Source organism: Pan troglodytes, chromosome 16 (assembly GCF_028858775.2).
Source record: "Pan troglodytes isolate AG18354 chromosome 16, NHGRI_mPanTro3-v2.0_pri, whole genome shotgun sequence".
Classification (NCBI taxonomy): Eukaryota; Metazoa; Chordata; class Mammalia; order Primates; family Hominidae; genus Pan; species Pan troglodytes.
In genome coordinates, this window is record NC_072414.2 from 59,183,831 (window position 1) to 59,198,924 (window position 15,094).

General features: G+C 44.2%; 2 protein-coding genes across 11 annotated transcripts in view; one reads left to right on the forward strand and one right to left on the reverse strand.

Annotated features, from left to right (window-relative positions):
* The window catches only part of SMAD3 (SMAD family member 3), a 129,468-nt gene extending 124,115 nt beyond the window's left edge, over nucleotides 1-5,353 (forward strand). For 3 of the 5 annotated variants that reach the window (XM_001159972.7, XM_003314725.7, XM_003314726.7), the window contains exon 9: nucleotides 586-5,353. In XM_001159972.7, the coding sequence (XP_001159972.2) occupies nucleotides 586-709 (124 nt within the window). In that variant the 3' untranslated portion in view covers nucleotides 710-5,353. The remainder of the gene's footprint in view (nucleotides 1-585) is intronic. The other 2 variants (XM_054667735.2, XM_054667736.2) reach the window with 2 other exon arrangements.
* Nucleotides 5,354-11,833: 6,480 nt separating this feature from the next.
* The window catches only part of AAGAB (alpha and gamma adaptin binding protein), a 57,625-nt gene continuing 54,364 nt past the window's right edge, over nucleotides 11,834-15,094 (reverse strand). For 5 of the 6 annotated variants that reach the window (XM_063795212.1, XM_001174780.7, XM_009429420.5 and 2 more), the window contains exons 8-10: nucleotides 14,211-14,315; nucleotides 13,713-13,762; nucleotides 11,834-13,060 (exon numbers count right to left, since the gene is read on the reverse strand). In XM_063795212.1, coding sequence (XP_063651282.1) covers nucleotides 12,983-13,060; nucleotides 13,713-13,762; nucleotides 14,211-14,315 — 233 coding nt within the window. In that variant the 3' untranslated portion in view covers nucleotides 11,834-12,982. The remainder of the gene's footprint in view (nucleotides 13,061-13,712; nucleotides 13,763-14,210; nucleotides 14,316-15,094) is intronic. The other variant, XM_009429418.5, reaches the window with a different exon arrangement.

Below are 15,094 nucleotides of genomic sequence, written 5' to 3' on the forward strand. Positions count from 1 at the left end.
ATTGTTCCATGGCTCGTTCTGCTTGTAAGATTTTCCAAAATAAGGCCATAGATGAGAATTATATCAGCACATTGGGAACCGAAGGCATGCGGACACTGTTGGCGCTTTGTAAAAAACACCCCTCAATCAGACAGACACACGTCATCGTCGCCTGCTGGGGCTGGGCCCAGATTTCGAGATAGGGGAGCGGCACGTGCCCGTTTGGTACAGATGGGAGCCAGGAAGCCCTTTGCTGAGGATGGAGGTCTCCTCTATTAGGGGGCCTGTTACAGTAACTGGTGGGCCTCTGGGGTACCCTGCAATTGACTTTACATATTTAACTCTTTGCCATTGACTTTACATGTTTACCTCTTTAAAGTCGACTTCCTTCCCCCTCAAGAGAACTTAATTTACTCAAAGTCCTCCCTGGGTAGAGGAGTTTGGCCTGGTAGTTTCAGCAAGTTACTGGTACCGCTTCTAGGACAGCGTCTAACAGCATCTTTGGGAAGATGACTGTCACCAAAGCAGAAAAAGCTTTCTGACTTGTGTAGCCCCCTGGAGATTTTTTAAGTCCCCCACCCCCACCCCTTTCCCTATTTCTTACAGGAGACAGACTGTGACCAGTACCCCCTGCTGGATCGAGCTGCACCTGAATGGGCCTTTGCAGTGGCTTGACAAGGTCCTCACCCAGATGGGCTCCCCAAGCATCCGCTGTTCCAGTGTGTCTTAGAGACATTAAGTATGGTAGGGGAGGGCAGGCTTGGGGAAAATGGCCATGCAGGAGGTGGAGAAAATTGGAACTCTACTCAACCCATTGTTGTCAAGGAAGAAGAAATCTTTCTCCCTCAACTGAAGGGGTGCACCCACCTGTTTTCTGAAACACACGAGCAAACCCAGAGGTGGATGTTATGAACAGCTGTGTCTGCCAAACACATTTACCCTTTGGCCCCACTTTGAAGGGCAAGAAATGGCGTCTGCTCTGGTGGCTTAAGTGAGCAGAACAGGTAGTATTACACCACCGGCCCCCTCCCCCCAGACTCCTTTTTTGAGTGACAGCTTTCTGGGATGTCACAGTCCAACCAGAAACACCCCTCTGTCTAGGACTGCAGTGTGGAGTTCACCTTGGAAGGGCGTTCTAGGTAGGAAGAGCCCGCAGGGCCATGCAGACCTCATGCCCAGCTCTCTGACGCTTGTGACAGTGCCTCTTCCAGTGAACATTCCCAGCCCGGCCCAGCCCCGCCCCGCCCCACCACTCCAGCAGACCTTGCCCCTCGTGAGCTGGATAGACTTGGGATGGGGAGGGAGGGAGTTTTGTCTGTCTCCCTCCCCTCTCAGAACATACTGATTGGGAGGTGTGTGTTCAGCAGAACCTGCACACAGGACAGCGGGAAAAATCGATGAGCGCCACCTCTTTAAAAACTCACTTACGTTTGTCCTTTTTCACTTTGAAAAGTTGGAAGGATCTGCTGAGGCCCAGTGCATATGCAGTGTATAGTGTCTATTATCACATTAATCTCAAAGAGATTCGAATGACGGTAAGTGTTCTCATGAAGCAGGAGGCCCTTGTCGTGGGATGGCATTTGGTCTCAGGCAGCACCACACTGGGTGCGTCCCCAGTCATCTGTAAGAGCTTGCTCCAGATTCTGATGCATACGGCTATATTGGTTTATGTAGTCAGTTGCATTCATTAAATCAACTTTATCATATGCTCTTTTAAATGTTTGGTTTATATATTTTCTTTAAAAATCCTGGGCTGGCACATTGACTGGGAAACCTGAGTGAGACCCAGCAACTGCTTCTCTCCCTTCTCTCTCCTGAGGTGAAGCTTTTCCAGGTTTTGTTGAAGAGATACCTGCCAGCACTTCTGCAAGCTGAAATTTACAGAAGCAAATTCACCAGAAGGGAAACATCTCAGGCCAACATAGGCAAATGAAAAGGGCTATTAAAATATTTTTACACCTTTGAAAATTGCAGGCTTGGTACAAAGAGGTCTGTCATCTTCCCCCTGGGATATAAGATGATCTAGCTCCCGGTAGAGGATCACCAGTGACAACTATAGCAGTTGTATTGTGTAACAAGTACTGCTCCCAGCAGCAATTAGGGAGGAAACTAGTCTAAATTATTTCAACTGGAAAAAAGAAAAAAGAGTCCTCTTCTTTTCCCAGCCTTTTGCAGAACACAGTAGACAGAACTGCCACCTTCAATTGGTACTTTATTCTTTGCTGCTGTTTTTGTATAAAATGACCTATCCCATGTTTTTGCATGAATTTATAGCAGGAAAAATCAAGGGATTTCCTATGGAAGTCCTGCTTTATTCCAGGTGAAGGGAAGGAAGTGTATATACTTTTGGCAAGTCATACAGCTCAAATGTCATGAGATTTGTGATGTTAGAGGGAGATGGAGAGGCTTCCTGATGCCTCACCTGCAGGGTCCTTTGCCTCTGAAGTTCTAGCCATGAGGTTTCCAGGTAGGACAGCTGCTCCCCAAGCCTCCTGAGGACACAGGAAGAGACGGAAGGAGCACCTTGACAGACTTGTGTGAGTCTTCTCGAAGGAGTGTTGACTCAGAACCCAGAGACAATACAAAACCCCTCACTTCCTCTGAGAGGGCCAAATGCTGAGTCTGAAGTATGTGCCTGGTGTGAAATGATCTATGGCCTGTTTCTTACACAGGAAGCCCCCGAACCTCCTGTTTATGTGTTCATGTTCCCAGCCAGCTCTGAGACCCAGGACACAAATATTCCATTTTGGCTTCTGCTAGAGCAGTCATGGTTCCTCTCCTAAAAGCCATGGGCAGCAGTTTCCGAGGGCCTGCATTATCCACCTGCTGCACGATCCTGTGAGGGCTTCCTGTGGCACACAGCCCTCTGGGTGCTTGGGAACTAGCTTCAGGCACAGCCTGATTCTGGTGATCCGGAGTCCTGTCTTACTCCAGGTGAAGGGAAAAAAAAAAAGCCTATACTTTGGCAGGTTATGAACTTTGAATGTGATGAAATGACACGTTTGGCTGCATTTGGATGGTGTTTTAGAACCCTCATTGCTCAGACCTGAAGGCTACTTCTAGGAGCATGAAGTTTGAGTTTTGTGTTTTTCCAAAGGCTACTTCTTGGCCCTTTTTCTTTATAGACTAGACCACCAGAGGAGGATGTGTGGGATTGTAGGCAAACCCACCTGTGGCATCACTGAAAATAAATTTGGTCATACCTAAGAGGTTAGGAAATGGTGCCATTCCCAACTTAAGAGTGCTACATAGGTGCTTTGGGCGTATGTAACATTAGTGTCCTTCCTTGAAGCCACAAGCTAGTTTTCTTAGTTTTAAAATCCTGTTGTATGAATGGCATTTGTATATTAAAACACTTTTTTAAAGGACAGTTGAAAAGGGCAAGAGGAAACCAGGGCAGTTCTAGAGGAGTGCTGGTGACTGGATAGCAGTTTTAAGCGGCGTTCATCTAGTCAACACGACCGCGTGTGTTGCCCCTGCCCTGGGCTCCCCGCCATGACATCTTCACCTTGCAGCTTGTGCTGAGACTGACCCAAGTGCAGCTAGCACTGGGACATAGATCCTTGTCTTCAGCACCTTCCAAGGAGCCAACTTTTATTCCCTTTCCTCTCTCCCCTCCCCACCTCGCTTCTTCCCAATTTAGTAACTTAGATGCTTCCAGCGCATACGTAGGTAGCTACCCCAGCCGGTTTGGATTACAGGCCTGTGCTGGAACATCATCTCAGTTGGCCACCTTCCTGGCAGGCTGTAGACCTGACATTTTGAGACAAGCCTAGAGTCAGGAGCAGGGACTTTGACTCTTAGGAAGAGCACACGTGAGGGCAAGGCTGCTGGCAGACGTCTCCATTGTCCTTATGTTGTCTGTGTTGTATTTTTTTTTTATTGACCATGGTGATTATTTTTTTAAACCATCGTTAATATACTGAAGTGAGCTATAGCACATATCGTGTGCTTAGTTTGTTTATTTTTCTCCATCTCCCCTTGGCTTCCTAGAGTTTGGACATATTCCAGGCTAAATGCTTTTACTCAAGACTACAGAAAGGTTTGAAGTAGTGTGTGCATGGCATGCACGTATGTAAGTAATCTGGGGAAGAAGCAAAGATCTGTTTCATTCTTAGCCTCAGGCCTCATGAGGGTCTCCACAGGGCCGGAGCTCAGGTTACACCACTCCTTCGTCCTTACAGGAGATGTAGGGAGAAGAATCTGCAGGCTGCTTGTAGGACTGTTCACCAGGGGGGATACCAGCAGCAAGAGAGGGCACCCGTTTAGCCCTGGACCCTGTTTCTTACTGTGTGACTTGGCTAGAGTTGGGAGTTCCCCCAAAATAAACGTGTCCCCATTTTACCAGAACCAAACCTCAACACAGCGAAGCTGTACTGTCTTTGTGTGGCAAAGATGTTCCCTTGTAGGCCCCTTTCAGGTAACAGTCTTCACAATGTATTTTCATCACGGTTTAGGGAGCATCAGCCGCTTCTCAAGTGGGTAGGGAAAGCAGAAAAACGTACGCAAGAGGACATGGATCCAAAATGATGATGAAGCATCTCCCATGGGGAGGTGATGGTGGGGAGATGATGGGCTAAACAGGCAACTTTTCAAAAACACAGCTATCATAGAAAAGAAACTTGCCTCATGTAAACTGGATTGAGAAATTCTCAGTGATTCTGCAATGGATTTTTTTTTAATGCAGAAGTAATGTATACTCTAGTATTCTGGTGTTTTTATATTTATGTAATAATTTCTTAAAACCATTCAGACAGATAACTATTTAATTTTTTTTAAGAAAGTTGGAAAGGTCTCTCCTCCCAAGGACAGTGGCTGGAAGAGTTTTGGGGCACAGCCAGTTCTGAATGTTGGTGGAGGGTGTAGTGGCTTTTTGGCTCAGCATCCAGAAACACCAAACCAGGCTGGCTAAACAAGTGGCCGCGTGTAAAAACAGACAGCTCTGAGTCAAATCTGGGCCCTTCCACAAGGGTCCTCTGAACCAAGCCCCCACTCCCCTTGCTAGGGGTGAAAGCATTACAGAGAGATGGAGCCATCTATCCAAGAAGCCTTCACTCACCTTCACTGCTGCTGTTGCAACTCGGCTGTTCTGGACTCTGATGTGTGTGGAGGGATGGGGAATAGAACATTGACTGTGTTGATTACCTTCACTATTCGGCCAGCCTGACCTTTTAATAACTTTGTAAAAAGCATGTATGTATTTATAGTGTTTTAGATTTTTCTAACTTTTATATCTTAAAAGCAGAGCACCTGTTTAAGCATTGTACCCCTATTGTTAAAGATTTGTGTCCTCTCGTTCCCCTCTCTTCCTCTTGTAAGTGCCCTTCTAATAAACTTTTCATGGAAAAGCTCCTGTGCCAGGAGCTCAGTCTGATTCTTGCTGCTGTCTGTGGGTGGAGAGAAGATTTAAAAGGAAGCCCGGGGGGGGCGGGTCCCAGGGACTTCAGGGCTCAGGAGGACCAGAGGAAAATGTCTGTAAGCCCAGATATACCTTGACCAATCATGTGCCAGGCCACATTCTGCTGTGGTCCTCATGTAATACCCAGCTGCCCTCATTCACTCACCAAGGGCAACATGCAGTGCCAGCAGAAGCCCCTGGGCCATCTGCACAAAGGTCAAAAGTTTCTCAATGGGTGTATCTCGCTATTCCGCAAACCTAAACACCATGTGTCCCACTGATGCTATCTCTGCAGTGCCATCTTATATTTTACTTCCTCTGTACCCCGAGGCCTTTGGCAAATGAATGACACCAACCCAACCTCAAGCCCTGCCACCTCTTGCCTCTGCTAGTCCCTCCTAGCCTGATTCCTCCATATTGTCAGGGTGTCTTAAATGCCACCAGATTTGTCTTCCCACAGGCATGGAGGTTCACAAGTAACTAACTTGGTTTCCACATCTGCCAGCTCAGATGACTGTTAGCACCTGTGAAAATTCATTTTGAATTCAAAACACCCAAGGAGAAAGGGACTTCAAAGTTGTTTCCTTGGCTAGATCTTACACTGACCCCAGAAGATGTGGATAAAGAAAAACGCTGATTAAAATGTAAACTGTTGGCCAGGCGTGGTGGCACAACACCTGTAATTCCAGCACTTTGGGAGGCAGAGACAGGCAGATCACTCGAGGTCAGGAGTTTGAGACCAGCGTAGCCAACATGGCGAAACCCCATCTCTACCAAAAAATACAAAAATTAGCTGGGTGTGGTGGTGCACGCCTGTAGTCCCAGCTACTTGGGAGGCTGAGATGGGAGAATCGCTTGAACCCAGGAGGTGGAGGTTGCAGTGCTCATACCACTGCACTCCAGCCTGGGCAACAGAGTGAGACACTGTCTGTCTCAAAAAAAAAAAAAAAAAAAAGTAAAATGCCTTTTGGTTTTTAAGAGTCTGAATAAGCAGAGTTCGGGGGAGAAAAGGATGAAATGGGTTGGCGTAATCATCTGGTGTGACCACATCTGCAGCAGTCCTCCTAAGGACCTCCCCAGCATCATCTAAACACCTCCCTTACCAAGAGGAGGCAGGTTGCACCGTAAGGGCCTATAGATTTGGCCTCTGAGAACTGCAACAAATTCCTGCCTTTATGATGATTTGGTTGGTTCTTCCACCTTCCTACCCCCTTAACAGCTTTCCTCAAGGGTTTATGTAGCTGTTTGGGTCAACAGCTGACCCAAACCCATCCTTTTAACCCAACCTGTTCCTTGCGATGCACGATTTTAAAATTCCAGCTATTTGTTAGACGTGATCCAAAACACAGCGCCCCCAAACTAAATCATCTTCCCACCTCACTTGAGCCAGCTCCCTTTTATGCTTCCCCAGATTTTATCAGTAGCCTCTTCACTCCCATTTTCCAAGCCCAGAGCAGCTTGACGCATTTCTTTTCCTTGCCCTCCATCACCTCTGCTGCTGCGATCTCCCTTTTAGAAAGGTCCTACTCCCTGAACTTCCTGGTTCTCCCTGGCCCTCTCGTACAATCTGCTCTTTTTCTTGGGCCTACACCTCTTCTGCCTGCTTCCTTGTTGGTATTCCCAGACCACTGTTCTGCTGACTCCTCCCTAAGTGATCTCATCTACCCTGATGATTTCAAGCCACATAAACGCTAATGACTCCCAAATCAGTACTTACAGCCCAGACTTTAATCCCGAGCTTCAGACTTATGTCCAGCTGACTGCTGGCTGCTGGCACACGGAGGGGCCACAAGTACCTCAAACTCACAATCAAATAAACAGAATTCATGGTTTCTCTTAAAACCATCCTTCTCCTCTGGCCTTCAGCCCTGTTTTAGACATGACCATTGACCCAACCTACATCCACAGAAGCCACAGCAGTCCACCAGTCCTCTGCTCCCCACCTCCACACAGTCCTGCTTCTCCAATCTCTCTGCTCTAGTCCCACTTGCACCGCCCTAAACTGCAGGTCCTCTAGTGCCTGGACAACTGCACCAGCATCATAACAGGTCTCCTAGCCTCCAGATGGCTTTCCTATAAAGGCACCCTTCATACTGCCCCCAGTAACCAATCTGACCATAGATGCTTCCCCTAGTCCACTGCACACATTCTAAGGTCTTTGCCCTGGAGCATTTGGCCCTCCTTTGCCCTTACCTAGCATTCACTGCTCCCTGCCTTAACCTCTACAATCCGGCAACTTGCAGTCCTCATGGATCATCCTTGTCTTCATGGCTGCTTGTGCTTAGAACATCAACTTCTCCCTGGCCCACCCCCTGCTCCCCAGCACACCACCAGTTCGCCTGGCTAACTTTTACTAATGCTTTGTGCCTCCATTCAGACATCTCCTCCAGGAAGCCTGTCATAAACATCTATCTCTGTTGCCACAGTCCCCTCTCTAGGCTGTGAGTTCCTTGAGAGCAGAGTTTACATTTTATTCTCTTATCCCTGGCTTCTTTTTGGCCACCACATATTTTTGCCGAGTAAATGAATCAGTGTCCATATCTAGTAAATTCTATCTTAGCAGTATATTTTATATACATTTCCACAGTGCTTACAGCAAGTCCTTATATATGACTGAAGGAATATAGTTCCTGATTACCTGCTATCACAGCTATTCCAAAATTCTAATCTGTGTCTCTGCAGTCCAGGGATAGCAAATATATGGCAAAATTCCCCTCTTCTCTATTTCTATCCATGGCAAAAACCACTCATCACCGGGTTGGGTCCATCCTCAGCCTCAGACTCTTTCTCAACACAGCTAATTGGTTAGACAGAAAAACTGCTTATACTGCTGCCACGTTTTCCTGGAATGTAATTATGGTTAGATGCCTTTTCTGCTCAAAACCTTTGGCTCCTCACTTACCTCCAGAGTAGGCACAGACTCTACAAGGTCCCCTCCGGCATCACCCCATCCTCATCTGCCACCATTTCTCTATGTGGACTCCTTGCATTTTCCCAGCACATCCCCTCACTCTTCTTTCCGTACCTCTGTTCAAGCCATAACTCCAACAACTTTGCTGTCTCCACTCACCTATCTGTCCCAATCCTTTATCCTTCTAGCTCGACCCAAGCAGCATTATTTCCCCTAAGTCAGCGGTTCTCAAAGTGGGTCCCAGGACCGAACCAGCAACATCGGTTATCACACAGATGTTAAAAGATGCAAATTCTCAGGCCCCACGCCAGGCCTACTGAAGCCGCAACTCTGGAGTGGGGCCCTCCAGGTGACTGTGACATAGCTCACTTCTGAGAACCATTGCTCTAAGATACACTTCCTGTTCTCCCCAACCCACTGTGTTCTCTCCTTCCCACAGCCATTAGGGCTGGTCACAGCACTCTTCACATGCTGTCTTGGCATTGTCTTTTGTGACCTTGTCTGGTTTACCCCCTGCTCCCACCTGAGTTGGACTCTGAGCTCATGGAAAGGAGAAACTACATCCTGACTCAAGTCTGTGTCCTCTGCCACACCTAGCTCAGATTCTGGCACCAACGACGTTCACAGTCAGTGTTGGCTGGACCCTGAGTTCTTGTTTCTGCTCTCACCAGGGTAGAAGGAACAAATTTAAGGCCGTCTAACTTCACCATTAATGACTTCCTGAGAATTTCCTGGGGAAGCATGATTGTTGCAGGCCATGTCCTTGGAATTCAGATTAAAAGAATCTTTTCTCTCCTAAACTATGCTGTTGTTTCCATAAAGTTCCTACCCTAGGCCTTAGTCCACATTTTTGTGTAATAGCATTAAAGCCACCTGGCTGATAATAGCAAGGGCAGGAGCAATGATTGGACACTTCATTAGAGAGAACCCAAGAGGCTTCCTAGTCAGTAAACTGGGCATAAGCAAGCAGCTTGGGGTGCCTGGTTATGCCTCCCAGATCTGTAGTTGTGCGGAGGAAGTGTTTGGGCATAACAATGGATACACAGAAAGGGGTTTTAAAAGTTTTTTTTTTTTCTTTTCACCCCCAGGCCTGTGTTCCAAAGATGCAGTAATAACCATTAGGGCCAGGTTTTGAATCACAATGTTTTCAAAAGGAAACAAAGTAGAACTGTAAATCCCTAAGAGTGGGAATACGCTATTGCTGTTACCTTTTTTGTTAATTCTTCTGCAAACCAGAGGAACAACTTAGGATAGAGCAAGATACTTCCTATGCTAGAACTTAATTCTGAGTAAGGATACCTACATTAAGAGCAAGCTTTGTGATGTTAACAACAGGCATATGTAATGCCAAAGTATGAACTTTACAGGATCTCTAAGACGTTTTCTGTAAGAGCTTACATGCCAAAGATGCCAGGATGGATCACTAAACCCTGAGTGGAATCGAAAATACTAGAATTATGCCGCACAGTCAGCATTCTACTTTCATGAGACATACAAATTATGGGAAAGTTAACGGGGTTGTTTTCAAACTAACCTTGTACTAACATAGTACTGGGTTCAGTACACATGACCAGATTTTTTTACACTTACTCCACCTATAGTCCTCTAATAAGATTTGGTACTTAATGACATAATGCTGTAGCTAAACTGTCTATTGTAAAATTAACAGGGGCAGCAGAGAGTGAAGAGCAAATCTAATGCATTAGAACATTCACTGAAACTCTTGTCTCCATCAATCAGAATGTTCAATGAATCAGAACCCCTAATGAATCAGAACCTCTGACCACACTGGACACGTTTGCTAAATTTAGCTTTGTATCAGCAAACGCTGAAGCTCAGAATAGTTTACAGAGCTCTCATCTTACCCTTAGACAGTGATTCTTCTAAGACTGTTCTTCCATGGCAGGCCAAGGCAAGGCAAGGGGCATTCCACATGCTCTCTCAACGCCCATTGTTAAGAGACTGGCCCAAGGTTAAAGGAATCTGACAAGCCACGGCAAAAATGTTGATCCCGACCTCTCCACAGTGGGACCAGGAAATTAGCCATGTATCACATTTCACGTGTTAGAAGTAGTTTGCAGGAATGGCCTAACATGCTCTATGGTCCTTGAACCACATCCCATATTACTCAACCATCTAAGTCTAGCTTCCCTGAATCTCTAGCTTCTCTGAATTAGACGTGGCCAAGTTCTATAAATAGAGAGCAAGCAAACTGGTTCTGTCAATCTTCTCATACTCTGGCAAGATGGCATATTTTAAAATTATAAAAATATCTATGTCTTCATCACTCTAAAATTATTACATAACACATGATTTTCTCAGGGGAAAGATGTTTATTCTTGTCTTCCCTTACCTTCCAGCACTTATGTATGGACCTTCAAACTTTGTGATCATATTCATCAAACACAAACCACACTTTACAACCAAAACTAAGGGCCTACTATGTGCCAAACACTATGTGCCAAACACTATGTTATGCAAATCAAGAAATGTTTAAGGAAAAAACAACCAAAAACCAAGTCTCTTATTTTAAATTCCAGCTGGCAATTCTGTAACAACTTGTGGTAGCATGAACATAGGTGACTTTAGATAGACTGCAGCTATCACTGTAGTGTCAGCTCATGATCACTATTCTAACATGGGCTTTTAGTAGATTTCACTAGAGACCTTCATCCCATATGTCCCTAGAAGAGGCCAATATCCCTGCATAGCTGAGGTCTTAAAAACATGACATTACATATGCAGGGTAAATTCTAAAATAGTGAGCTTGACAGACTCTTCCACTATTCACTATATATGTCTAATCCAATGAAGGATATAGGGCTTCCCTCACTCATACCCCCTAATAAAAAACCACAAAATCATAATAATAGACATTAGCACAGTTTATAAATAAATCACATTTTAATCATCTGGCTTTGTTTAACCTACAAAATCAAATTCACAGCTTTTTCTAGTCTGGTCTGTTTTTTCTAACCAGATGGCCTAGTATATTTTCTAAAACCTTCCATCTTTTAAGGAAAACATGTTCCACCTTTTTTTTTTTTTTTTTTTTTGCAACCCCAGAGCCAACTTCCCTAATGAAATCACCTCAAAGAAACACTGATGGGCTGGTGGTGAACCACAGACTCAAAGTCTTTCAGAACAGTAAAAGAAAAAAAAAAAAAAAAAAAAGGAAGGAACAAAAGGTCACTAAGCAATGTCCAGTGTTCCCTGGAAAGCCTCTTCCTGAATGCTCCAGTCACTGAGCTGTCCCTTCCCTGTGGTCACTCCTGCTGGCCCCTGTAGCATTCCATTCCTTCTGCCATCTGTTTCAGGTTCTGCAGTGCTTATAAGGTAGTGTCTGGAGGGGTGTGAGCCTTATTTCTTTCTGCTCCTAACCCAACCTGTTTCTTTCATGCTGTGTAAATGGTTCTAGAGCCCACCTAGGCCAGAACCAGTTCTCAGCTGGTGTGCGGGCACCTTCCATCCACTGTACTATGTGCCAGTTCAGAGCCACAGCAGTAATGATCACAGTGAGGGCTAATGATATGCATTACAAAGTCTACAAAAACAAATAAGGATTTTTATTTGCAGTACTTTCCACTCTTCCTTTAAAAACTTGCCATTTGCTTATCAGTTCCTCTGGGGCTGACCCACTCAAACAAGACAAAGGATAAAGAACAAAAGATAGTCCTCCGAGGTTACAGGCTTGGAAGGGCAGAGAGGAGCTACGAACCTTGGAAGAAAAACAAGGTGCTCAGGAATTCATCACCTAACATTTCACTTCCCCACCCACCCCTTAGTGCTCCCACTTTGGCAGTGATCTCTCTTTGGCTTTAAAGAGAAAGGGGGAAATGTGCCTTGTTTTGCGGGTGTGCGACAACACAGCTCTGGCATCTCAAGCAGCAGGGGAGAACTCTAAGACAGAAAAATTTCTTCATGAAAATCACGGTATGTTATCACATACTGTCTCCATGGCCCATACAAGGACTCCTTAAGGTTCTCTCTAACATACAACATATCCCCCACAACTCAGTAGAGAGGTTTTATTCCCACTGGAATAGAAATCCTTTGCCTCATTTATTACAGTCTAAAAATCCACACTGGCTTTTTGATTCTTTCTAGCATGAGCTCAGACACTATACTTCAAAAGAATGCCCAGAGGCATTTTCTTAGGTAGAGACTTAGCTGCGGGCTGAGACTTCGGCCCCACATAGCTCACATCAATTCTGCAGCTGCCTCCTTTCCTCCCAATAAAAGCATCATAGCTCAGAGCTACAAGCTCCTTGAATGGAGAAAACCCAAATCACCCAGGAAAGGTGACACAACTCCTGATGTGCAGTATCAAGTGTGAATGCTGGAAATGCTACTTAAAAGGTTGACCAGGAATGGCCTGGAGGTTGTCTTCAACTTGAGTAAATCACACAGACCTCTGAGATTTATCCTACCCTCATTCCTAGAACCAAAAAAAAGTATATTTAAGAAATCCTCACTCATTACTATCACTGTATTCCTCACTCTCTTAGAATATACTGAGGAAAAAAAAGATTTCTCCTTAACCTCCTACTAAAAACTAAAATTAAGGGGACCCTATAAACAAGTCAGGCAGCCAACATGATAAGGGCAATTTTGGCAAAATATGACTGGGCTGAGTAGAGAGGTATCTCAGAGACAGCTAGCATCTTTGTTAGTCAAACCCTAGTATGAATAATTTAGTGCTCTTCATCAGATGAAAGGCCTTCAATTTCATCTCTGTCTCCCCCGATTGCCATCCAGAATGCTTTGGCCACCTGTGGAGAGAAGCATGCAACAAATTTTAGGCAACAGCTACATTTCAGCTTGTTTCATATGTCATACCACCTTAAACTGACTGAGACCTAAAATTCTGCACTTTGCCCTCCAGTCCTCTGGCAACACATATCAGAACCCTTGAATACCATTTGACCCATGATCGCCACATCTAGAAATTTATACCAAGGATATATTTAGAGTTGTATACAAAGATGATGTGTAAAGACATGCACAGCTTTGTTATTTATAGAAGCAAAAAATGCACATGACCTAAATGTCCAAAAGGGAACAGGATAAATTATGACACATATCAGGGAACACCATCAACCATACAAGTTTCCTGCCAATAGCATGTGTTGTGTTGGTAATAATAACACAAAACAACTAAGAGTTTTCTGGACCAATAGTTAGAAAGGCAAACATCCTGAGTCTCAATAAAGGTTCCACATCACTCACCATACAGGTGAAAAATCTTGGTTTGACTGCAGCAACTATACTATTACTGTATAAATATTCAATTAGTTAGAAGTTAATATTCAATGAAAAGCTCACACTAAGACCCTTCAGAAATACACAAGTGTGATATATAATTATAATAATAGCACTGGACCTTTTATAGGTACTCAATAAATACCTGGCTGATTGTCTCACCTTTTCTGCATGCACTTTTCTTTGCTCGTGAGGAAGCGTCGCAGCCTTGTCTAGGGGGAAAATATATCTTAAGAAATTTGTCTAATAGCACAGGATAACCTGGAGTATATGAATAACACTAGAAGATGGGAGACGGGTTTCAAAGACATGTTTATGATGTAGTCATTACATGTATTAGGAAGTTTAAGTCTTCCAAATTTTCCAGATGGGAATGATGTGAGTAAATTGGTAGGGATCTTACAGTTTCCACCTTATGTAACACATTGAAAGAAACAGAAGGCAAAAGCAGGAAAAGTAAAAAGAAAGAGAACGAAGATGGAAAAATCTTCCCCAGGGAATTTTTTTTTTTTTTACCAAGTCCCAGGAGTAGCTAAGTTTCTCAAGACAGCTGAGACCAGAACAAGGAATCCAATCCAGCAGTTAACAAAATAAAATGCTACTACGTAAAATAGACAAGCATCAACATGGGAACATATTAGACACAATAGATCTGATTACCTTTCATTTCCTTTAACTTTGAAAAGAGTCTTTCAAAATTCTCCACATCTCCTCCTCCAGTGGTAAGACTGGCTAATTCTTGAATATCCAGATCTAACATGGGATCTGAAATAGGGATTTGTCACATTATCTGTCACGTTATTTGCATATGTGCTACACTCAGAGAATCCTAAGGCAAATGCTAACCTTGATGAAGTCACCAATGATCGAAGGCCCAGTGTATACCAGCTTTACAGCTCATGGTGCCTCACCCTGCTTGGCTGCTAGTGGGCCCTCACAAATGAAGAGTAACTATTTTATCCTCACAACATTGTCATGAGGTAAGGAGTACTATTTCCATTTTAAAGATAAGAAAACCACATCTCAGAGTTGAAGTGACTTGCCGAGGTGACAGCTAGTAAGTTGATTCAGACGCAGGTGTTTCCAACTCTGAAAGCATACTCACTCCACTAAGGTACACTGATTCACCAATAATGACTAAAGTTTATGCCATATTTTACTGTACAACAAATATTTTCACATCTATTACCGACAACCACTATAAAAGGTGATTAGAACAGATAACATTATCTGAGAATAACAGAAATGATATAAAAAAAAACCTGTATCTAAAAATGAACTCATCTAAAATTATAGCTATTCAGAGGTAGAGCTGATTTAAATTCATATTTTCTTACTACAAATCTTTTACTGTTTCTACCTTGGCACACTGCTTCTTTATTAAAGTTTGTTTTTAATCAGAATTTTAACTCCTTCTCCACTCCAGGCCCACTATGTTTAGAATGTCTTCCCTGCCCATCCCACTTTCACAGGTCTCCTTCCTTAGAATTCTTTCTACACTTATTGTTTCCAGAACTGTCTTAGCACTTGCATATATTACCTTG